This window comes from Doryrhamphus excisus, chromosome 18 (genome assembly GCF_030265055.1).
Source record: "Doryrhamphus excisus isolate RoL2022-K1 chromosome 18, RoL_Dexc_1.0, whole genome shotgun sequence".
NCBI lineage: Eukaryota > Metazoa > Chordata > Actinopteri > Syngnathiformes > Syngnathidae > Doryrhamphus > Doryrhamphus excisus.
Genome location: NC_080483.1, coordinates 9,311,242 through 9,334,309, shown reverse-complemented (window position 1 = coordinate 9,334,309; position 23,068 = coordinate 9,311,242). Strand labels below are relative to the sequence as shown.

Genomic DNA, 23,068 nt, shown 5'->3' with positions numbered 1-23,068 from the left:
TACCTGCTCCTTCCTGCTGCAGACATCAAGGCCCTGCATGGCTCTGCTCTGTGCTACCATGTTGGAACTCATTCTCCTGACAAGACCTAGCTTTGTTTACCATCTTAAACAAATATTTAGCATGTATTGTTATGCTGTGAATAATTAAAGATGTTTGACTATGACATAAGTGATAAGAATAAGCATTTTTTTTTGCACCGCACAGCAGATGGTAAATTTGCATTTGTGTTTTTTTCTGGCTGGTGTGTGGTTGCGTTTACAAGGATACCACATGCACCAAAGCATGGCTACAGTACAAAACACCAAAGAAATCAACAATGAAAGAATTCTGAATAGAATTCTGTGCAAAAGTCTTAAATTATTACATTTTTTGGACCGCACAGCCACGCAACACTGTTAATATTAATGCTGAAATTGAAGGATTCACATATTGAACATAATAGCATTGATGTGCATGTGTGGCATACAACGGTATTGGTAAAAATACTTGATTATTATTCATTCATTCATTCATTTTCTACCGCTTTTCCTCACGAGGGTCGCGGGGGGTGCTGGAGCCTATCCCAGCTGTCTTTGGGTGAGAAGCGGGGTACACCCTGGACTGGTCGCCAGCCAATCACAGGGCACATATAGACAAACAACCATTCACACTCACATTCATACCTATGGACAATTTGGAGTCACCAATTAACCTAGCATGTTTTTGGAATGTGGGAGGAAACCGGAGTACCCGGAGAAAACCCACGCATGCACGGGGAGAACATGCAAACTCCACACAGAGATGGCCGAGGGTGGAATTGAACCCTGGTCTCCTAGCTGTGAGGTCTGCGTGCTAACCACTTGACCGCCATGCTGCCCTACTTGATTATTTTTCTTTCAAAAACATTTTTACCTCAGTAGGGCCGCACGGTGGAGAGAGGTTTGCATGGAGGCCACACAGTCAGGAGATCTGGAAGATATGGGTTCGATTCTCTGCTTGGGCATCTCTGTGTGGAGTTTATATATGTACTACGGGTACTCCGTTTTCCTCCCACATTCCCAAAACATGCATGTTAGCTCAATTCGCGACTCTAAATTGTCCATAGGTATGAATGATCTATATGTGCCCTGCGATTGGCTGGCGTGTACCCCGCCTCTCGCCCAAAGACAGCTGGGATAGGCTCCAGCATACCCTAGTGAGGGTAAGCGACATAGAAAATGGATGGATATCGCAAGTTATGTTTTTTAATGAGCATTTTCACAGCAGTCATACTGACATTATCATCACCTTTTACGCTACTGTAAAAGCTGACCTTGCTTAAAAGTGAGACATTGATCGAGAAAAGCGAACATTTAAAAGTAAAAGGACGGATCAAAATGTCTTCATTCTCCCACAATCCATTGCCAAAGCTCTGTGTAAACTGCACAGACTAAGTCAATCTGGCAATTTTCTGCCTACAGAGGTAGAATTGTTTTGTTTTTGATATGAAGAGCACCAACTGGCAATTTTCCACCCTGGGCCAGAGCTGTCACAGTGGTGTAAAGGGAATAAAGAAAAATGAAAATGGACTGTGAAGTTTACGACCATCTCCCGCCTTGTTGTGTTGAACGCAATAGCTGACAAGTATTAATAAAGTATCACAAAGGATTCTGGCACACGCAATTTTGCCGATACACCCTGTCTTAGTTTGGTTGTATGTGGAAAGCACAAACACATAAATACCGGATATTATCACATACTACAGTATTAATTGTCCCTGTACCCTAGAAACCGCCCATGAATGATACGGGTAAAAGGCCGAAATGATACTGTGTTAAAGCCCAGGGCAGTGATACTGATAAAATATAGAGTTTAACCATGTCCAGTATCAGCCCCCGTAGCTGTCCACTCAGAGCGCGCTGCTCTGGTATCGTGCCCGTGAAACAACCAATCAGAGAACATGACGCACAAGTCCAGGTCATGAAGTGGGCTCCTGGGCTTAACTTTCTAAACTCCGCGCATGTGACAGGAAATGTCACTGTAACTATAAATATTCCTAGTGCTTTTCCAGTCACCAAAAAACCCAAACTTGATTAATGGAACTGTAATTGTCAGACATTGATAAGACTGTTGATATATGAAATATTTTTGCAATTGTTGTGTTTACACTGTTTAGATATAATACATGTAATAAACTGAACATTTTCTGGAAACAAAATGGTCTTTTGATTAAATAGTACGTGATAATAAGCTCATGATTAAATAGTATGTGATAATAAGCTCATGATTAAGTAGTATGTGATAATAAGATCATCACATGGTTTGTCTGGTATCAGGCCCGGAATTGTCTGGTATTGACCTTCGGTCTCGGGCTGATACCTGGCCTGATACCAGACATACCATGTGATAACCTATAAGTCTGTTATGGAGCAATTTTCCGGTATTCCTGTGTGAATGAGGCTAAAGTAAAACATTTTTGCACACTATTCTATGCAAGGTCCAGGCTACCTTATAAACTACATACTTCATACTACACTGAAATAGTACAAAAATGCGTTGGCTGCACTTTCTCGGAGCGATTGACAACAAGTACAAGTAGCGAGAAGCAGCTGCAGAGGAGAACTTTTAGAGTGCGCTTGATGGCATGAGGCACACTGACCTCAGATCCATTGTGAAGCACCAACAAAGAGCCATCTGCACAGCAACCAAAGCTGCCACGACAAGGGAGACTGGGGACATACTAGTAGACAGAAGGGGGGGGGGGGGGGGGGGAGGGACACTTTAGAAGTGAACACCCATAACAACAAAAATGAATGGAGATATAAATCAGCTGGACGATATATGGGGGGGGGGGGGGGCATCTTCAATGTGAGAGGAAGACGACGGAAGGACGGCAAGCAAAGTGGCAGCCATGAGAGCTGCAGGTCTTAATCACTCAAGAGCACATTTCCTGTGTGAAAGCCTCACACAATGCGGTCATGGTAGAGCGACTGGAAGCCAAGACAAATTCTGGAAGCAGACAAAAATAATTGTTACTCTACTTTTAGAGTGACATTTATCAACGCTATTTAATATGAAGAAAATGGTGGCAGGGATTATCGGCTACGTAATACCCCCACGACCCTAGTAAGGACAAGCAGCATAGAAAATGGATGGATGAATATCTGCAAATGTTTCACAGGTAAAAAAAACACAAGAGTCAAGATTGCTTAGCAACAGCAGGGGGAAAAAAATGGCATGAGAAACCCACTGTACTGCCACCCAGTGGACAACTATTATAAAAAATAATCCTGTTTTTAAGAGGGGGCAGTGAAGTAAACAAGCGCAGATGTCTATATACATATTCAAAATATATATTTTAGTTATTTTCATTCACGTTTGAAAATCGGATGATTTGATTGGTTGGAAAAAAAGCTCTCATGGTGGGCGGTTGCTTAGCAACATCCCTGGGATGTCGGGAGTGAGAAAGGGGAGTGGGGAGTGGCGGGGATGGTGGCAGGGGGTGTTAAGCATACGTCAAGGGGAGGGTGCAGGCAGGCAGACTGAGTGACTGGGAAACTACCTGGCAACATTCCCAAATAAATAAACTACAGAAGGAGAGTCTGGACATTTTTTTTTAAAGTCTAGATAGCATTTTGTAACGATAACACACATTCAAGACATAAGGTGAAGCAAAATGACCCCCCCCCACATAAAAAAAAATAAGGAAATCTGCTTAAAGTTCACGTTAGCGACTCCAAATCATAACCACACTTTAATTAGCACTAAAGGGAAGAATCCAGAGAAACCTGACTACTCAAAGAAAGCCGTAAAGAAGTGGTTGAGCAAGAGGTGTAAATAAAGTATACTATGTATTGGGGGGTGTATGCGGGTGGGGCGCTGGCAAATGGCCGAGGCGGGAAATGAGGGCTCCTTTGTCAGGAGCAGGAAAATGAGGTTTGTGTTGCGATTAAAAAGGAGCGTTTCTATGGCAATGCAGGGCCGTGTGCACGCAGCACTCGTCGGGGGTTTCAAAGACATCAGCCTCCTCCGTCACGTTTCCCCTCGCCTGTCAGCCAACCCCTCTGTTTGCTGTTTTATCTGACATAATCTCTTTTTTCACAGACGGGATTATCTTGAACAAACCGAGACGCCGCCTGCACCGTGTCACACGTGTTGTAGGAGTAACAGTCCCACATCCTGAAAAGCATCCACTAAAACCGCACAATCTGCAGTCAATTACATCAGATTGACCCATTTGTCTTGTTTAAAACACCTGGTGATGGAAACACAACAATGCCATCTACTGTATGCAACCTACCTTTCAAGACTAAATATAGAAACAGGCTTTGTACATTGTTTAGCAGGGTCACTGCGCTAAAGTAAACCTCCTAAAATAAGCACCCATTCACTTTATCTTTAGTACTGAGTGTTTGGATACAATGACATTATAAAGCATTGTACAGTAGCCAAAAAAAAAACAAAAATCCTCAACAGCTAAAATAATGCATAAGGCTAAAAATAACCAATTACCTAAAAATGTAGAAAAGCAATCTTCACTCGCTAAATGTACTGCAAAAAAGCGGCGGGGTTGTCAACTTGTGCAAAAAATTATTATGTGCGTATTGAAAAACTCTTCGGGCTGCACGAAGAGTTTTTCAATACCCGCATAATAATTATTTGCACAAGTTGACAACCCTGCCACTTAAATTTTATTTCATAATTATTGAATATTTTTGTTACTGCTCCACACTTCAGCCCAGTAGTTGACATCAAGGAGCAAATGAGCTACTTTTCCAACCCAAGAAGAAGAAAGAAGACAAACACCAAAGAAGAATAAGGCAGGCCAATGTGTGTGAAAAAAGGGTGATACTGGAGTTAATAGTATTTATCAGTAATACAGTAAAAATGTGAATGTTGACTTTGCAAGTCGATTGTGATGTGCACCCCTACATTTTCTGCTTGTGTTCCGTATTGGAAATCCCAATCCCAATTGATTTGAGCAAATATAGTATTCTACTTTGTGTCAGACTGATTTGCTAGCAGAGTATGCTTTGTTGTGACTATTTGCTCATGACTTGAGCCCTTCAGTGTCCAAAAACAAGTTTTTCCAACGGCGTTTCCACGTCAACAGGTTCTGACTAACCCGGAATACGTCCTTGCACCTGATAAAGTCCTGATAATGTCCATATAACTGCGCTTCCCAAGGGTTTGTTTTAAGTGTCTTCCCCTTGTTATTATTAAGTGAGGGGCCACTGTGCACCTTGTAAAAAAAAAAAAGGTAGTCTGGAGCCATGGCTTATGGCTACCAACTACCACATCAGGGTGAGCAGCCTGGAGGCAAGGTGGGTGAAGTGTCTTGCCCAGGGACACAAAACTTGAATTTCAAAACTTCTCTCTAGCACAGTTTTCAAAAACTACATGAATTAATAAATCATGCTGTTTGGTGGTTGAATATAACCATAGGCATTCATTCATTCATTTTCTACCGCTTTTCTACACACAGATGGCCGAGGGTGGAATCAAACTAAGGTCTCCTAGCTGTGTGGCCTGCGTGCTAACCACTCGAACCATCGGCATTCATTCATTCATTCATTCATTCATTCATTGATTTTCTACCGCTTATCCTCACGAGGGTCGGCCAATCACAGGGCACATACAGACAAACAACCATTCACACTCACATTCATACCTATGGATAATTTGGAGTCTCAAATTACCTTAGCATGTTTTTGGAATGTGGGAGGAAACCGGAGTACCCGGGGAAAACCCACGCACGGGGAGAACATGCAAACTCCACACAGATGGCCAAGGGTGGAATCAAACTCAGGTCTCCTAGCTGTGTGGCCTGCATGCTAACCACTCGAACTATAAGCATATTGAAGCCAATTTTGCACACGTATTTTCAAAAAAATCCACCCATCCATCCACTTTCTATGTCACTTATCCTCACGAGGGTCGCTGGTATGCTGGAGCCTATCCCAGCTGTCTAAATTCCTAAAGTGAAAAGCACAAAGCATTCAGAAGACAGATTCAAAAATGCTGTGAATGATATGTAGTATTTTACACTGGTCACTAGGGGTCAGTAATGTTCCTGTAATGTTTGGTGAGACACAAAAACACTAGACTTGATCACCGGAACAACAGGATTTTATTGCAGGTTATGGAACAATAATCCCAAATAAAATTCTGTACTAAAAACACAGGCTTCTGTTGTGGGCATGACCCACACAAAGCTGAAACTGAACTCTGAAACAGGGACTATTCGGGTCTAAAGGTGACTACAAGGGTAATATTTGATGTCTACAGGACTCTAATAATGTTACAAAAGCATCATAAACAGTTTTTTTGTGCTCTGACTATGAAAATATTCCATTTATAAATGAGAACTTTGCGGAAATTCACTTATCACGGTCGGGTATGGAACCAATGCACCATAATAACTGAGGAATTAATTTACTGTACTGGGTGGGTAGTTGTATTATGTGGTGACATTGCCCCGCACTGCTTACACATTTGCTCAATCTCCCACAACAATTTGTTCCAAAATCACTGCTCACATGCAGATCCTCCCTCATGTTTGGAAAGACTCAGAATCCAAATCTCAGCAAGCCAATTAGAATGACAAAAGCTTTCTGCTGCCCCCAACCTTTGGAGCATAGCAGTAAGTGTCACGTAGCGACACCGCAGTGTCGTCAAAGCCAGATGGCCACTAACACATGAAAAGCACAGCTGGTTACCACAGGGCTTTTTTATGGCTAAACAACTAATTAGATGCATATAAACAAATCACTGTATTGTTAGAGTAATCATCAAGGAAAGAATATGCATTGAATATTTCTATTTCATATACAGTGTGCAAGATGCATTTTAAATCATAACCTTGCACATAAGAAAATATTTTGAAATATCTACCGCTCAGGTTGCGTCAGTGGGTGTCCGCCACAACACGTGGGCTCGTTTTGGAGCTTTTGGTCGTCATGTGATTCTCCCTTTGCACAACCTGTAAATCACAGAAGAAAAAGTTTTGATGTAACCGTCTCCTGTGGAGAATAGACTATAGATAGCCTCTTTTTATCTGACTGACCCCTTCCAGTATTCTTCTGCGGAGTTCCCCCTGTGAGAGTGGACGCTCTTCCTCATCCGTGACAGGCGGGTTGTCCACGTCATATTCCACACTGGGAGGTCACAGAACACAACACACACGTCAGCATAAAGCCTTGAACTGTAAAGTACTGTATGTGCAATTTTTTAATCCAAACAGGTTTATAATACATAGATTAAAACATAGTTTAATAAATAGCTTTAAAAAAAACCCCAAAACCTCTGGACTGTAGGTTGGAGGTTCGCCTGGAGCATCTCAGGGGTTTGGCCAAAAAGGAACTTAGGGAGATCGGATGGGTTGTACTCCTTTCCAACATCCTGGAATTGTAAATAAAAGTAAATTATACACAGTGTTTTTTTGTTTTTTTACATTGAAAACCTTCTGAAGTGAGAAGTTTTGGCAGTGCCGAACACACTTTTAAAGAATAGTTGCTTCAATTATATGCTGAAAACAATAACAAACAAGTTTTAAAGAAAAAAATCTGATATATGCATTTTTTACCAGTATTTTTTATGATTTATCATGGAGCCGCAGTAGCAGCTTGACAAAAAGAAAAGCAGTTTTTAAATCTGCCAAGATGTGTTAATCTCAAAATATGTTTTAGTAGTACACATTTTTTTCATTAAAAAAATACATAAAATATGTCAAAAACGTCCAGTCCAGACAAAAGTTTAACTTTTTGGAAGTTCCCATTTCTGTGATAGTCTGGGTCTGTTCAGGAACTGCAAGACTGTGATAAAAGGAACCATGAATTTTGCGATCTACCAAAAAATCCTGAAGGAGCATGTCCGACCTTGTGTTCGGCACAGCTTCTGCAACAGTACAATAATCCAAAACACACCAGCAAGTCCAACTCTGAATGGCTGAGGCCAGGAAAAAGTGTCGTGTCTAGTGGCCTACCCAAAGTCCTGACCTGAATGCTGAGATGCTGTGGCATGACCTTAAAAATATAGTTCATGCTGAATTACAACAATTCTGCAAAGATGAGTGAGGCAAAAGTGCTGTAAGATACTCACTGCAAGTTATTGCAAACGCTTGATTCCAGTTGTTCCTGCTAAGGGTGGCCACCCAACCGGTTATTACATTTAGGGGGCAATCACTTTTTCACACAGGACCATGTAGGTTTGTTTGATTTTTTTGCTCCCTTAATAATAAACATTTTCATGGGCTGCACGGCGGACTAGTGGTTGGCGAGCAGATCTCACAGCTAGGACACCAGAGTTCAATCCCACCCTCGGCCATCTCTGTGTGGAGTTTGTATGTTCTCCCCGTGCATGCGTGGGTTTTCTCTGGGTACTCCGGTTTCCTCCCACATTCCAAAAACATGCTAGGTTAATTGGTGACTCCAACTTGTCCATAGGTATGAATGTGAGTGTGAATGGTTGTTTGTCTATATGTGCCCTGTGATTGGCTGGCGACCAGTCCAGGGTGTACCACGCCTCTCGCCCGAAGACAGCTGGGATAGGCTCCAGCACCCCCATTCATACCTCAGAATGACAGAAATTAATGACAGAAAAAGACCTTACCTTGTTATCGAGGAAGGCGTGTATGGTGAGGAGCTCGTTGGTCTTTTGCTCCACTACACCCAAGTAGGACATCATGTTGTTATCACTAATGGAATCCTCCATCGCCGAGATGTCGGGTGCCACTTTAGAGAAGATGTTGCTCACTCCTGTAACAGTAACACTACTCTGTATTATATATAATCGCTCATTTTGTGTGTGTGATGATGCCATGCAAACATGGTGCATGCTGGACCTGTTTTAATCTCCTTCAAATTTTTGTTTAAGATATCAGCTCTGTTTTCATAGTCCTGAGCTTGCACTTGGGCTTCCTTCTGTTGAACATCGATGTCTCTCAGCAAAGCATGATGATCCTCCTCCTGTTGCAAACCTCTCTGGCGAAAGCGCTCCATCTCCTCTTGGATCTGTGTACACACAGACACAGTTAACAACATTACATCAACATAAACACAGTATTGATGTGGTCGTGCTATGGCATAAGAAACACACCTGGCTGATTTGGTCCTGAAGCACCTCGGCCTCATTGTTTTGCTCATTTACAAAATTGAAGAGGGCAAAGTTACGGTCTTCAGCTGCACAGAGAAACAGCACAACTTAAGAGATCTATCTATCTATCTATCTATCTATCTATCTATCTATCTATTGTCTGTGAGGAAAAAAAAAGCATGTGGCTTCACTATATGTGGCATCATGTCACTTACCAAATATGGTTCCTTGTCTTATAAAGAGACACAATTATATTTAGCTCCATAAGCTAGTGCAACAACTGCATTGACATTACCCTGGATGAACCTCGTGACCAGCAAGTCCAGGTCGTCCTCTCCTGTCACAGACCGAATCCTCTCAAAAAAGGCCTCCAAATCATCCTGAGACTCCTCAGCAGGGTCTGTCATCCGCTGATCCCTTACACCTGACACTTAGAAGTGCAAAAACATTAGCTGTGCCAAATGGGAATGTGAGGAGTTTAAATTGTCTTCTCGGCAAGAACAAGTTGGACCATAGGTCCTGTGTTTCTTACGTTGTCCAGGCCCTGCCTCCTCCTGCTCATCATCCTGGCTTTTCTCACTGTATTTGGTGGTGATGAAGTCTTTGAGACCACACTCGTGGGAAATAACCCTTTCAAGTTCCCTCATTTCAGTGTTATAGTGGGAAACCTCCTTGTCAGCTTTCTCTCTCATCATCGCCAACTTGGACTGAGCCTCCACCCTAATGGACAGAATATGTGCAAGCATGCAACATTGTTATGGATAGAACGACATCATCTACATCACATTTCAGGCAGTTTTATTACATCATATATTCTCAAGGGACATAGAAATCAAACGTGGGTATACTTTAGAGTACTCAGTGTCCAACTTGTATCGTAGTAGAGTTACTGACCACTGAAAATGACAAAGCCATATATTATTTCATTCATTCATTTTCTACCGCTTTTTCCTCACGAGGGCCGTGGGGAGAATATGAAAACTCCACACAGAGATGGCCGACGGTGGAATTGAACCCTGGTCTCCTAGCTGTGAGGTCTGCGCGCTAACCACTCAACCTCCGCCATATATTATTTCATTCATTCCTTCATTTTCTACCACTTTGTCCTCACAAGGGTCGCGGGGGTGCTGGAGCCTATCCCAGCTGTCTTCAGGCGAGAGGCGGGGTACAACCTGGACTGGTGGCCAGCCAATCACAGGGCACATATAGACAAACAACCATTCACACTCACATTCATACCTATGGACAATTTGGAGTCGCCAATTAACCTAGCAAAAACCCACACATGCACGGGGAGAACATGCAAACTCCACACAGAGATGGCCGAAGGTGGAATTGAACTCTGGTCTCCTAGCTGTGAGGTCTGCGCACTAACCACTCGTCCGCCATATATTATTTATTTTATAAAATAGCTGGCAACACAATTAAATACCAATATAACTGCCATCGTAGTGGTTAGGCCATGGTCACGATAAATCTACTTCCATATACTTACTGAGCTGTCATGTTCCAGGACTCTACTATTAAATGCGGACTCGCTCAGAAATTGAAATTATGTGAATGAAATGCTGTCATTGTGAGGAGAACAAACGTTTGTGTGGGGAAATATTTCCCCTGCAGACTATGCATTCATTAGTGTGTGTGATGAAACCAGCAGACTGTTCATTCATTTCATCACAAACACCAACCCATCCCCTCCCCGAAGAGGCCAACTGAAACACTGTCTACGTTGGCAAAATTATTTGGAAAGTCATCTCTTTTTCTTCAGTGAGCTTGAATGGAACATGGCGGGGTTAGCGGAGCTTGCTTGTGTGAATGTTATGTTTGCTGCTTGCAAATAAAGTGATTGGAATTGCATCACAACTCTGCATTACCCACAAGCACCAACATAACAATCTGTTGAGGATTTTGTAGCAATGTGGGCACAGGCTGACATCTCATTAGACAATTTAGCCGAGCTACATCGTTTTCTAAAATACTGGGCAAAATTGTCCAATGATGTATTGCAACAATAAATGGAAGGATTTAATTAACAGACATTTTATTCTCTGACACAAAGAGCACACACTCTATGGTGGTAAAATAAGTGTATCTGTGGACGACATTACTCCCCTTGCACTAGGCGATGCTGAGGCAATGGTCGAAGCGTGGTGTGCCGAGTCCGGTAGCATGCTCGTAGGTACCGCAACATTGTCAGCCTGAACGGAGGGGGCTTGGCTTGAAGCTAATTAGCTAAGCTAACGTTTTTTTGTAGTAAAAGTAGTACAAGTGACACTGGCAGTGCACAACATTGGCAAGTTGCATGCTTTGAGGAACAAAAGCAACACGTGTCCACTTTTTATGTGAAATGCAAATCACTCAATAACTTTAATAAGCAGTCAGTGCATCAATGCTTAACCATTACAAACCAATGAACTACCAGTTTTGAGCAGAACACGTTTCATCATTCTTCACTGAGACCAGGGGTGTCCAAAGCGGATATGCCTGTGGCTCGTTTTTATTGAAAGAACTTGATAGAAATATAATTAAACAGAAAACAAAGGGGGAAAATAGAGCTAAAGGCACTATGTAAAGAGAATTGCTTGATTGACACTCAACAAAAAAAAAAGCTTTGACTATAATTATACTCTACGTTGTATTTAACACTCCAGCCATCCATTTTTTGCAATGCTTGTGCTCAATAGGGTTGTGGGTATGCTGGAACCTATCCCAAATTGCTTTTTGAGAGACCGGCAGTCAATCACAAGTTGCGTTGAACCTTTTTCATTCATTCATTTTCTACCGCTTATCCTCAAGACGGTGGGCGGGGGTTGCTGGAGCCAATCCCAGCTGTCTTCGGGCCAGAGGTGGGGTACATCCTGGACTGATTGCCAGCCAATCACAGGGCACATATAGACAAACAACCATTCACACTCACATTCCTACCTATGGACAATTTGGAGTCGCCAATTAACCTAGCATGTTTTTGGAATGTGGGAGGAAACCGGAGTACCTGGAGAAAACACACGCATGCACGGGGGAGAACATGCAAACTCCACACAGAGATGGCCCAGGGTGGGCTTGAACTCGGGTGTCCTAGCTGTGAGGTCTGCGCGCTAACCACTCGACCGCCGAACAAAAAAACATATACAAATATCAAGGTGGCATGCCTGCGTCCTTTGACTTTTTAGTATGCGGCCCTCAATGGGAAATGTTTGGACACCCCTATTTTTTATATAGCGGTTGCCAACATGTGTACTCTCTTTTTGAGAGATACCCAACTGTGAAAATGTTGTACCTTGCATCGTGGGCTGCAGTAGACACAGTGATTGCTTCCCCAATTGTCTTTCGGACCTCTTGGATCTCCTGTAAAGAACAAGATCAAATAAATCATAGAGAAAAAAAGCAGCTTAACACTTCAGTAGCAAAATCACACATCGCTCACCTGGACCAGCCTGTCGTGAAGCCGCTGGAATCGCACTCGCTCAATGTGAAGGGTCTGCAGCTCCTCTCTGAGGTGGCTGTTCTTTGTCAACTGTTCGTTGAATCGGGTCAAGGCCTGAGAAGGACGTTTGAAATGTAGGTGTCATGCTAACATGTGAAGCTGACTGAGCTTTGATACTCACGCCTTCTAGTTTGTTTTCCATAGTTCTTATAGCCCTCTGATTTCGCCTCGCTGCAGACCTTTGAGTGTCACTTGTGCTGGCCTCTCCTTTTCTCAGCTCTTTCAGCTTCATCTCCATGCTTGAGATCTGCCCACATGACTCAATAAGTATAATAAAACAGTATATAAAAAGTCAAGCAATGTTAAAATGACTATCACCTCTTTCTCTATCTCTTTTTGCTGCTGTACTTCTTTCTCCAATTCCACTTCCAGCGAGTCTTTCTGCTCCATCAGTGCATGAAGGCATGCTGCATCCTTCTTGTCTTTCTTTTGACGGGACAAGCTCTTACAAGCACCCAGTTTATGTTGCAGCTCCTCCTGCTCCGCCCTCAGGTTCTCTATCTCTTGTCTTATAATGCACAGGCAGACATTTAGATGTAAAGAAAACACTGTCAAGCACTGGTAAAATTGTACTTTCTTAGTTCTCACAGTTGTTTATGCATCTGCTGTCGGGTCTGAATGCTGTAGGCCTGGCGGTCTCCATCCATGATTCTGTACTGTCTCAACAGCTTTGCTTTTTCTAATTCTATTGAAAAATGACACGTAAGTGTAAGTGTTTCTTATAAGAGATGTATAAATAATTAGACACATTACCTGTCCCATCAATATCTACATCACTGCTATCTGAACGGGCACTTTTGGATAATTTTCCCTTGGGCATGTTTACACTGCGCTCTAGAGGACAAAAGGGGCGATAACAAGACATTATTTAAAATACACAGAGTTATCATATTTTTGGGCAAAATTTAACAAGGTGTTTAGCTTTCAGAAGTTAGCTAAATCTCTGACGTCACTATTCGTCAGGTAAACCCAATATGGCGACGAAGAAACACATTCGGTAAAATTGTTGAAAAAGTAGCTAGTTCGTCCAAAATGTGAGGTGTGTGGGCTTTCTAAACGACGAATAAAAGCAGTCTTACCGCACAGAAAGTACAATCTCGTCTCTCCGTAGGACTTGAGCAGCAACTTGAGTTGTTAGCAACGGTTACCAAGTGGTTTAGAAGAACCACATTTCCCAGCATGCATTGCACAAGTACCGCAATGGTAGGTTAAACAATTTATGAAGACTTGTACCGTTTTGCTTGAATTAGTATTTCACCTCCTACCCAATATATTTAAAATATTTAGTAGACAAACTAAATAATCTCGAAATTAGGTTTTATTCGTGCTAATTTCTTGCTAAACACTCGGAATACCTGCTAGCATACTTGTCATGGACATTAGTTAAGAATGGCATAGGTTACACATTGTCCTGGACAGCTATGTCGCGTGAACTTGTATGACCTTTGAACCAGGAAGAGGAGACAAAAAAAGAACGGTGTGGAATGCTTTGGTGCTGAGATGTTAAAAGTAAAAGTTGATTGGAAGTAACAGGTAACATTTCCTTCTCTGCTGAAGTCAGGTCGCCCTTACTCCGGTTCGGAGATGAATAACGCTGAAAAGTTAATACATAAATCATTGAATAAGTTCCTGCTACCTCTAAGGTGGTGGAGTTTTACCGGAGAGAAATTAATAAGTCATTGTGACCTCTCTTCCCGCACGTGACCTAGCATACTTGGAATGGAGATTAACTAAACCGAGCACTAATAACTTAAAATCTATTAAAACAGTCAAACGTCCCACAATTGCACACGGTATGGCAGGTGTAAAGACATTAACAGACTTAGGAGAATCATCTCCCAGGATTTGTTTATTTGAAAAAGCAAATGTAGGTAATGTTGGCTGTAATAGTTGGCCGTTGGTAGTACATATAAGTGACATAGAAGATGATGGATGGATAGTAGTACACAGGAGCAAAAATGGCGTACACGCAGTATATGAAATGAATGGTTGGATAGACAGTATTGTATTTTGATTGTTCTTGTGTACCACCATATAGAGCCCACCTACCACCAGTGGTACACCTACCACATCTTGAGAATTGTTTTTAGCTTATTTGCCCTGCTGTGGCTGTGGCTCCTCCTTGGCAGATGTCAGCGGCGCTCCCTCCAGGAAGGTACAGAAATATTCCGAGGTATTGAGCCCGGGTTTTCTCAACAGGAGGTAACATTTTGGGAAATAGTAAGCTGCCACAAGTCCGAAGTTGCTCATCAGATTAAAGGAAATCATAACAAAAAGCTTACTCTTTTCACGCAGACCTATGTATATTGGAATGAAGGTTCCCCAAATCACACAATAGATTAACGTGGAAAAGGTGATGTCCCTGGCCAGGTTATACTGATGAGGAGGTTTCACCGCCAGAAAGGTGCACATGAACGACACGAGGGCCAATACAAAGTTGCAGCTCTGCATCAAGCCCAGTCCAAAAGCAGGTGTGATCGGGCATGACAAGAAGGTTCTCATGAAGTCGATTTTCATGTTTGCCACATACTCCGACAACAAGGTGCTTTCTTGGCTGTACCAGATGCAGAAACATGCTTGCAAAGCCCAACATATGATCAAAAACAGCCAGCAAGCAGGTCCTTTCAGTTTTTGCAGGTGAGGAGCAGCCTTGTCATGGAATTCTGTTAGAAAGAATATCTGCACAAGGAGAGGACTTTTTTTAATGTTTACAAATGTCTTAAGTTTACAAATGTCTGTCCTCACCTGCAGGGAAATCGAGGCGATAACGGAGACGGCAAACGTTTGTAAAATGGAGATCAGAGGCAGCTGAAGACGACACACCAAATTCCCCGGATGGCCCAGGAAGAGCACCACACTGAGGCAGGCTCCAATCAGGCTGAAAAGCACCAGAAAGCTCCAGGGCCCACCAGAGGCCGCCACCATGGGGGTCTGCCGATGCCGTAGGAAGATGACGGCCACTGCACCCTGACATAGCAGCAGCAGCAGCCCGCCCAGCACCACTTCCAGTGCTTCTGGTGTGTCCCAGGACAAAACCTCAAAGGTGGGTCTAGTGCAGTTAGTACTTCTGGTCTGGGACCACTGGCCCTCTGGACACTGGGTACACTGGATGTCCTCTAGCAATTGGAAATCATAAATCATGAACAAGGAAATTCTTCAACATCTTAATGCATATTTGTAAAAGAGTGACAATGTCTGCTGTCCTCCAGAAAGTGATGAGAAAGATACATACATACAATAATTTCATATACATAATACAGTTAAATATTGGTTTAGTGTATGTCTCTCCATGTTAGAATACATACCATTAAAAGTATGTAATGATCATGTTTTCAATTTTGCTTGTACTTCTGTACAAGTGACAATTATAAATTCCATGTCATAGTGGGCAAACCAACAAAATCAGCAAGGGATGAAATACTTTTTACGCTCACTGTATTATATATTTTAAATGCTGACTTGAAATTTTATATAATTTTTATGTCATGAAAACGTCTCAAAAAATATTGCGATACATGCTAAGGTCAATATCGCACAACCCTAATGAGCAATGCAAATGAGCTAGTATGCCAAAATCTATTGTTTATTATTTAAATGAATAAACCTTACCATGGTTGGCCTGATAAGTGCCGGGCAAACAGTCAATGCAATCGAAACAGCACGAATGAAAGCCTTTGACTCTTCGTACTTGGCCTATGCCACATTCTGCTGAACAGGTGGATTCGGGGATCTGCAAAAGTGGTGACATCACAATAATTTTTAAGGAATCCATCACTTGACTCCATAACCCCCGGATCTTTTAACTAATTCGCTCCCAAAGACATATTCAGACATTTTTTTTTCAAACCGATTGTTCGTTTCTAAAGATGTATTACACGTCTTTTCACATTTTTTGCACGAGGCACAAAGAGGTGATGATGCAACTTCACAATCAAAGAGATCATGTTTAGTGCCTTAAAGAAGGTGTCTCACCCTCAGTAAGTTTCATGAGTGAGTTTCATACGATATGTTCTCTTCAAAAAGTAAGTAAAATATGTTTGTCTGAATTAAGGTGATTTTTATCCTTTCTTTTTCATATTCCATAGCCAGGAACAGGGGTGCAACCTGAAATACTTGGTCTCATTAAAAAAAAAAGTGGCCTAACCTATTAGTTAATAGGTAGGGGGTTCCTTGGGATTGTCCAGACTTTTCCCCTTTCTATGTCCCCCTTGGCCAATACCACTCACTGTGAATAAATAGAAAAATGTATAATTAATCCATGTGATCAGTATTGGTATCGCCTGATTTCAGTCCTTGATGCTTGGTATTGAATCAGCAGCATTAAACCCTGATCGGAGCGTCCCTAGTTAAACTGTGAGTGTAATGTTAGCACCGTAGCTCTCATAGCTATGCTGGTGTTGCATTTTGTTTGTGTCCTTCTGCCCCATGCTTTAATGTTAGGTTTTTGTATGTAATGTATGCCATCTGTTACACTGAATAAGTGCAGTGTTGTAGTGTACATGTAAAAAAAGTGGTTGAACTTCACAATAGCGCTTCAACACACTCTGGACAAACACAGTTCATGAGCATTTGAAACTAAAGTAAAACTAAATGGTACCATCAAGTTTAGATTTTGTATAAAATACTAACAATACATTACTGTGGGACCTAATAGTAAAAATAGCACTATAATATGAGACCAGAACTAATTACCTGAGAGTCTTCAGTATGCCATTTGAAAAGAGATTTGTTGATGGACAGTTCTTGGTTGAAACTTCCAACAACAGCAAAATCCAGTTGCAACTTTTTCCAGATCCACTCCACCACTGTGAATCCGATGTTGGGATTGCCATTGCTGTCAAACTCTAAATGCGTGCCATTAATGTCAAAAGACATGTTACGTAAAACCCTCAAGAGCTGCAAAAAAAACAACAATTGTTAGGTTAGAACAGAAAAAGTCCTGTAGTCACTCTCAACAATGACAAATGCTTCACCTTCCATGGAAGAATTTTGGTCTCTGTATCCCAGTCGCACGAGCTTGAACTACAGCTTAGCATGTTATGCAACGCCTTTGCCACACTGTAGATGGCAGCATAAACTCGAAAAGCAGCTTGCTGCACTCCAGGATCCAGGACGAGGCTTATATTTGCTGGTGTCAAGTTCCAACATTGTGGACAGGGATTGTGGAGCTCAGGCGCTACAGGCTTCATCTTCTCCTCGCTCAGTTTGGTGAGGAGCACCTCCGTGTAGGCCGGTAGCAGATGTAGCTTCCGTGTTGTGTCAGCGAATCCGATGACGGTACCGATTTTTTCCATACCAGGGAGGGAAGTCAGCAGATGATGAACCACCCAACTTGTGCTGGCAATCCATACACCTGTTATGTTCCTATTGATCACCTTGAATAAAGGGAATCATGGGTAGTTAGGTTTGTTAGTTTATGGTATAGTCTTTACTTACCTCTTTAAAAAAAACTGCAGCTGGTTCTGGAAGAGAAAACACCACCACTACTTTGACCTTTGTGGTTTGGATGTTGTCCACAATGGTTCGGATTGTGGCTGCAGGGTCAGAGTAGACAGGAATCAGCCCCTTGTAGGCTACGCACACGGACATGGTTTCAGCTAGTTTGGTGAATTCCTGTGTTCCCTGTTGTCCGTACTCTTCGTCGCTGCCCACCACTGCCACCCAGTTCCACCCAAACTCTTTCAGCAGGAGCACCATGAGGTCCACTTGCCATTTGTCGCTGGGCACTGTGCGTAAAAAGGATGGGTAGATGTGCTTGTTGCTGAATTTGTCGCTGGTGGCACCGAAGCTGATCTGAAACCAGAATAGTCATATACAAAGTTAGACACTATGTTCTTGCTGTAACCACTGTGTGATGACTTTTTGATGACTTTTGTTCATGTACGGTTTGGTATGACACTCTCAAATCTGGGCTGATCAGAAGATACGGATTTGTTCAAGGATAGGTTGGAAATTTTTAATGGTCAATAAGTGCAGTGGTACCTCGGTTAACGTTTCCCCGGTAAACACCTTTTTTGGTTAACAACCAAAATTTTTCCTTGGCTAGCATTCGCCTGCTTGTTTAGTATCCAAAATACCATCCGGTTTGTTTACGGCGCCATCTTGGATCATGTAGTCAAGATGAAATCTTGTGATACTTGCACATAATCCTTCAAAGCATTATGGTCTGCGGATGCTATTTTGGGTTGTTCATATGAGCGTTGTTGAGAGATACGCAACAAACACATGGACCACTCAAAAGAGACAAAGGTTCAAAACCTCAGAATTTTATGGGTTAAACAGAAGACCGCTGTCATTTCAGAGGTACATGTATGTAAATGTGATGGGAGTGGCTCCGTCATCAGCTGTGACGCATACTACTCTGATTCCCGCATAACAGTCCATCAACCCAGTGGAGCATCGTGGGTGAAACTGTGTTTCGGCCTGTCTCATTTTGCATCCATAACACTCAATGCTGGTTCCAACAATACATACTTATTCAAACTTACTGTAGCATGTTTTCAGCATTCAGAGTCACACATAGCACACATCACCACCTTGCAGGCACACTATATTAAACGGCAAGGTAAATTTGCTTTGGTTAAAGTCTGTTCTGGTGTGAGAATGCATATAGTGTATATGTAGTCCTAAAAATAACCACTTATGGACAATAGCAATATCAATAGAATAAATAACACTATAAAGTTAACCAGTTGTCCGTTCATTACATCATAGTGAAATGTTTTATTCTTTCTTGTCTTTAACCAAGTAAAATTATTTTTTTCCATAGCTGCAGTCCGAATTGGATTGGAAAGAAATCAGTGGTATGCACATCACTATGGTCCGAGAGAAACAGCAATAGCCTCAGTTTGTGTGGGATGCATGCGCACCCAGCTGGACAAACTGGGAATTACACCAATGGGGCAAATAATACTAATGCAAAGTTACACTTGGTCTGGAACCAAGTAACCACGATAAATGAGGGATTACTATTATTACTTTTCCTGGTAGCTAGTTACATTGATGAAAAAGTAATTATCTAATTTAGTTACCTTTTTGGGAAAGTAACTATAACTATAATGCATCGGTTTCATTGGCTAAGTATCATGTGGGACACAGATCCATGTAGGATGCCGTCAGGGTCTGGAATGAAACCCCTGTCCGCCAGTTAGTGACCTGTGCTCTTCAGGGTCACAAAATGCCTAAATACTTTAAACAATCAATACAACTATAATTTATCAAAACCATGTTGAGGCTTCCGTGTTATGTAATGATAGACTAATTAAGAGCTAGGCGATATATCACTATTTTAAAAATATCGATATTTGTTTTAAGCACGATATCAAAAACAAGCATATCGTTCATATCAATATAGATTGGATTTGATGCGGAGGTCTCATGTTTCTAAATGGCACTGCCTTAGTGCAAGCTGTTGATGATGTTGATGTAGCTGATGACGTAGATGTTCATCTTACATTTGCAGCTTGCGACTAGCTCCATTGTTTACACTCTGGAGTAGCTGTTAGCTTCGAACACCCGTTTGCTACGCAGAGCGACCAGACATCCCCGCGGAGATACAAAGGAGGAGAGGCTACATAGCGGGATTGAACAGCGAAAAAGACGGTATAAATGTTGCTGGATAAAGACAGTATCAACCATGTTTGCCATCATGGGGAATGTGAGATGGAAGAGCTAATGCTGAGAGACTTCTGTGACTGCAGCATGATTGCATATTGATGATTGTTGATTGCATATTGATTGCGTATTGTATCATATCGATATTCAACCAACATATATCGCATATGAGTTTTGGTCATAACATCCAGTCTGAGACTAATCCGTAACGGACTTCTAACTGGGCTCCCAAACCGAACTGTAAAACAGTTGTATATCCAGAATGCTGCTGCACGAGTCATGACTAGAACCTAGAACCAGAATATGACCATTTTAGTCCCGTCTCAGGTCTCTGCACTAGCTTCCTGTGGCTCAGAGACTAGTACATCTCTGACTTAGAGCCACATAAACCATCTCGGGCTCTGAGAAGCTCAGAACCAAATAGGGTGCATACAAAAACACATGATCAAAAGACATCAAGGTCTATGAGGACCAAACCTGCGGCATGAGAAAAAATCCCAGTAGTTTCCCAATCACCACCACCATTTCCGAGTTATAGGGCCCGATCACAGCCACCACACTGGTCTCGTAGTCGGTGTAATTGCACTGCACAGATAGCGTGCGGTTGTTTTTGTTGGTCAGGAAGGAGACGGTGGGCCTCACAATGACGGCGGCTTGCTTGCAGGTGTCGTAGATTTTGTACCCTAGCTTGATGCCAGGGAGCAGTGTTTGGTTGGCATTGATCTCATCCACTGTGTATTTCATCACCAGTGCAAGGCCCAGTTCTAACTCATTCAAACTAAATATAATAAACAAAATATGAAGCTTTGTTAGTAATACGACAAAACATACTCTCACACAGATTATCATATCCTAATTTACCGTTCACAGCTGATGTCGTTGGGCTCTGTCCTCTGGGAAAGGTTACTGGTTAGCTCGTTGATGGAAAACAGCCCGCCAAGCATAATATCCCCAGTAAGTTGAAAGATGCTGGTGGAAATATTCTGGAACCAAGCAGGTGAACCCACACAGTGAGTCAGTGTCCAACACAGAACCAGGAGATGAAAACCTACAGCCATGTTTTCTAGAGAAGATGCAGAATGAGTCAGCAGGGGCGAGGTCAATGTTTGTAGGTGTACCATGAAAGATTTCCGCATGCAAAATCACATTTGAGGTAGGTCCCTTAATGACCCCTCCCACTCCTGGTCCAATGAGAGTATTGGGTCAGGTGGTTGAGTGGTTCTCTCTCAAGGTAAAGGTAGTTGGTTTGTTGAATTGATGCTGAGCAAACAAACCCACAGCTGCTTCATCAGTAGGGATGGTCGGTAGAGATGGACTAATGTCAAAACTCAAATTGTATTATAATTGGGTGGGAGAATCTGTTGCTGAAAGAAGAAACTGCAAGGCGAAAAGGTGTATTAACAGTAGGAATAATACATTCCCTTTTATTTTAAAAGACTTGCGAGTTTCTTGGGAATATCAGGATTTGTTGTCTCTTTTTACAAAGAGGTGCTCAACTTCCCGGCACATTTACCTGTCATTTGTTTGTGGTTTGTCGTTTGATTCTCTTGTCTGGCAGGAGGTGACCGCAACATTTAAATGTTGTTTATGCACTCACGACTATACTGTACTTCATTGCAGCATTATCAATAATGAAAACATTACTTAAGCTTACCCAATTGGCTGTCTTCAGTTTTGTTTGTTTTTGTCTCCATCTCAGCATCATTGTTTACATGTACATTTGCATAGATTGTGCAACCCATGCGAGCAAATTGACACATTTCCTGCTCCGATATTTACATACATCTGTCAACATTACCTGTCTTTTGCTGACAAATGAACGTACATACTGTAGTTATCAAACTGAGTTTTTGAAATTACAATTAAAATTTTCTTTCATGGGTGGTCTTGGATGTGGGATTGCAGTTTTTGCAAACATCCATCCGTGCAGTTTCTATACCGCTTATCCTCATTAGAGTCTCGAGGGTATGCTGGAACCCACCCCAGCTGACTTTTGGCGAGAGGCAGGGTACACCCTGGACATGTTTGCAAACAACCATGATCATTTTTTATCATGTAGTCTCCTATGGCTATCTTGTTTGGGATCTTGACGTAAAAAGGCTATGATGAAACTAATTGTTTTTCTTTGGTACAGTCACCGCTAAGCAGTTCTGTTTGGTAGGCAAAATCAATTCAAATGGCTTACAGCAAAAGGAGGTACATGTTGTGTGCATGGTGGTGTAGTGTTTGTGTGGGATGCAAGTCCACAGCAGCAGGTGGTGGATTCAGATCAGAATCTGTCTGCTTGATGTTTGAGGAGCTTTGTTTCTCGAGTATGATCTAATCTCTTCTTTTGGATCTTGTGCGTTGTTGCCACTGATTTTTTTTCCAGTTAGGATTTCAACATGTCCTTAGTTCCCCCCCCCCCCCCCCCCCCCCTTTCTTTGCTGTGACAATACGGCAATAAATACAGCAGAATTTTGAACATTTTGTTTTATATTTGAAAAGCTGTTTTTTGGATTTTGTATTTTGGAATTTTGTACACATTGGAATCACTTTATTTTTTTGACTTTGGAATGGGACAATAGGAATGGGATTGAATTACTGCTCTGCATTGCATATGAAATATGTATCGGCACACTTTTTTTGTAATTTAAACTAGAGTACTACAGTAAAATACTACATAAAACTGTAATTTTTCCTGTTGTAATTTCAACTATACATAGTAACTACAGTAAAATAATACAAAAACAGTTTTTTTCTGCTGAAAAATTACAGTTTTATGTAGTATTGCAGTGATTCAATCCCATTGAAAGATAAACAAATAACAGTATGTACTGTGAGCTTTCCTATTATGATAATTATTATTAGTATTAATATTAGCAGCAATGCTATTATTATTTACAATGTAAAATCTGGTGTTCTAGGCCAGATTATGG

At 41.9% G+C, this 23,068-nt stretch overlaps 3 protein-coding genes across 3 annotated transcripts in view; 1 reads left to right on the top strand and 2 right to left on the bottom strand.

Moving 5' to 3' along the window:
• Positions 1-2,846: 2,846 nt before the first annotated feature.
• odad1 (outer dynein arm docking complex subunit 1) lies at positions 2,847-14,216 on the bottom strand. Its single transcript, XM_058055181.1, has 16 exons — positions 13,616-14,216; positions 13,290-13,370; positions 13,125-13,221; positions 12,855-13,044; positions 12,658-12,783; positions 12,477-12,590; positions 12,330-12,397; positions 9,585-9,772; positions 9,348-9,482; positions 9,056-9,138; positions 8,802-8,970; positions 8,570-8,715; positions 7,263-7,360; positions 7,026-7,116; positions 6,854-6,941; positions 2,847-2,968 (listed from the first exon to the last, which is right to left on the bottom strand). Exons 2-15 carry the CDS (start codon positions 13,354-13,356, stop codon positions 6,867-6,869), a joined length of 1,647 nt encoding a protein of 548 aa, XP_057911164.1. The 5' UTR covers positions 13,357-13,370; positions 13,616-14,216; the 3' UTR covers positions 2,847-2,968; positions 6,854-6,866.
• errfi1a (ERBB receptor feedback inhibitor 1a) overlaps positions 14,004-23,068 on the top strand; it is a 52,941-nt gene continuing 43,876 nt past the window's right edge. Inside the window, exons 1-2 of the mRNA XM_058055183.1 lie at positions 14,004-15,173; positions 15,288-15,579. The gene's annotated coding sequence lies outside the window, so the exon portion shown is untranslated. The remainder of the gene's footprint in view (positions 15,174-15,287; positions 15,580-23,068) is intronic.
• On the bottom strand, positions 14,414-21,208 carry LOC131106272 (taste receptor type 1 member 3). The gene is made up of 8 exons (XM_058055184.1): positions 21,012-21,208; positions 20,628-20,928; positions 17,973-18,329; positions 17,510-17,911; positions 17,229-17,432; positions 16,146-16,266; positions 15,282-15,652; positions 14,414-15,215 (listed from the first exon to the last, which is right to left on the bottom strand). Exons 1-8 carry the CDS (start codon positions 21,206-21,208, stop codon positions 14,628-14,630), a joined length of 2,541 nt encoding a protein of 846 aa, XP_057911167.1. The 3' UTR covers positions 14,414-14,627.

What these genes read in the sequence shown, in the direction of transcription:
- odad1 (XM_058055181.1), bottom strand. Translation starts at nt 13,356, where the DNA reads ATGCCCAAGGGAAAATTATCCAAAAGTGCCCGTTCAGATAGCAGTGAT. An exon ending in TTCACGACAGGCTGGTCCAG is followed by an intron (nt 12,398 to 12,476) that starts GTGAGCGATGTG and finishes TGTTCTTTACAG; the next exon opens with GAGATCCAAGAGGTCCGAAA. An exon ending in TTCAGGACCAAATCAGCCAG is followed by an intron (nt 8,971 to 9,055) that starts GTGTGTTTCTTA and finishes GTGTGTACACAG; the next exon opens with ATCCAAGAGGAGATGGAGCG.
- LOC131106272 (XM_058055184.1), bottom strand. Translation starts at nt 21,208, where the DNA reads ATGGCTGTAGGTTTTCATCTCCTGGTTCTGTGTTGGACACTGACTCAC. An exon ending in CACTTATCAGGCCAACCATG is followed by an intron (nt 15,653 to 16,145) that starts GTAAGGTTTATT and finishes TCCAATTGCTAG; the next exon opens with AGGACATCCAGTGTACCCAG. An exon ending in TCGCCTCGATTTCCCTGCAG is followed by an intron (nt 15,216 to 15,281) that starts GTGAGGACAGAC and finishes CTCCTTGTGCAG; the next exon opens with ATATTCTTTCTAACAGAATT.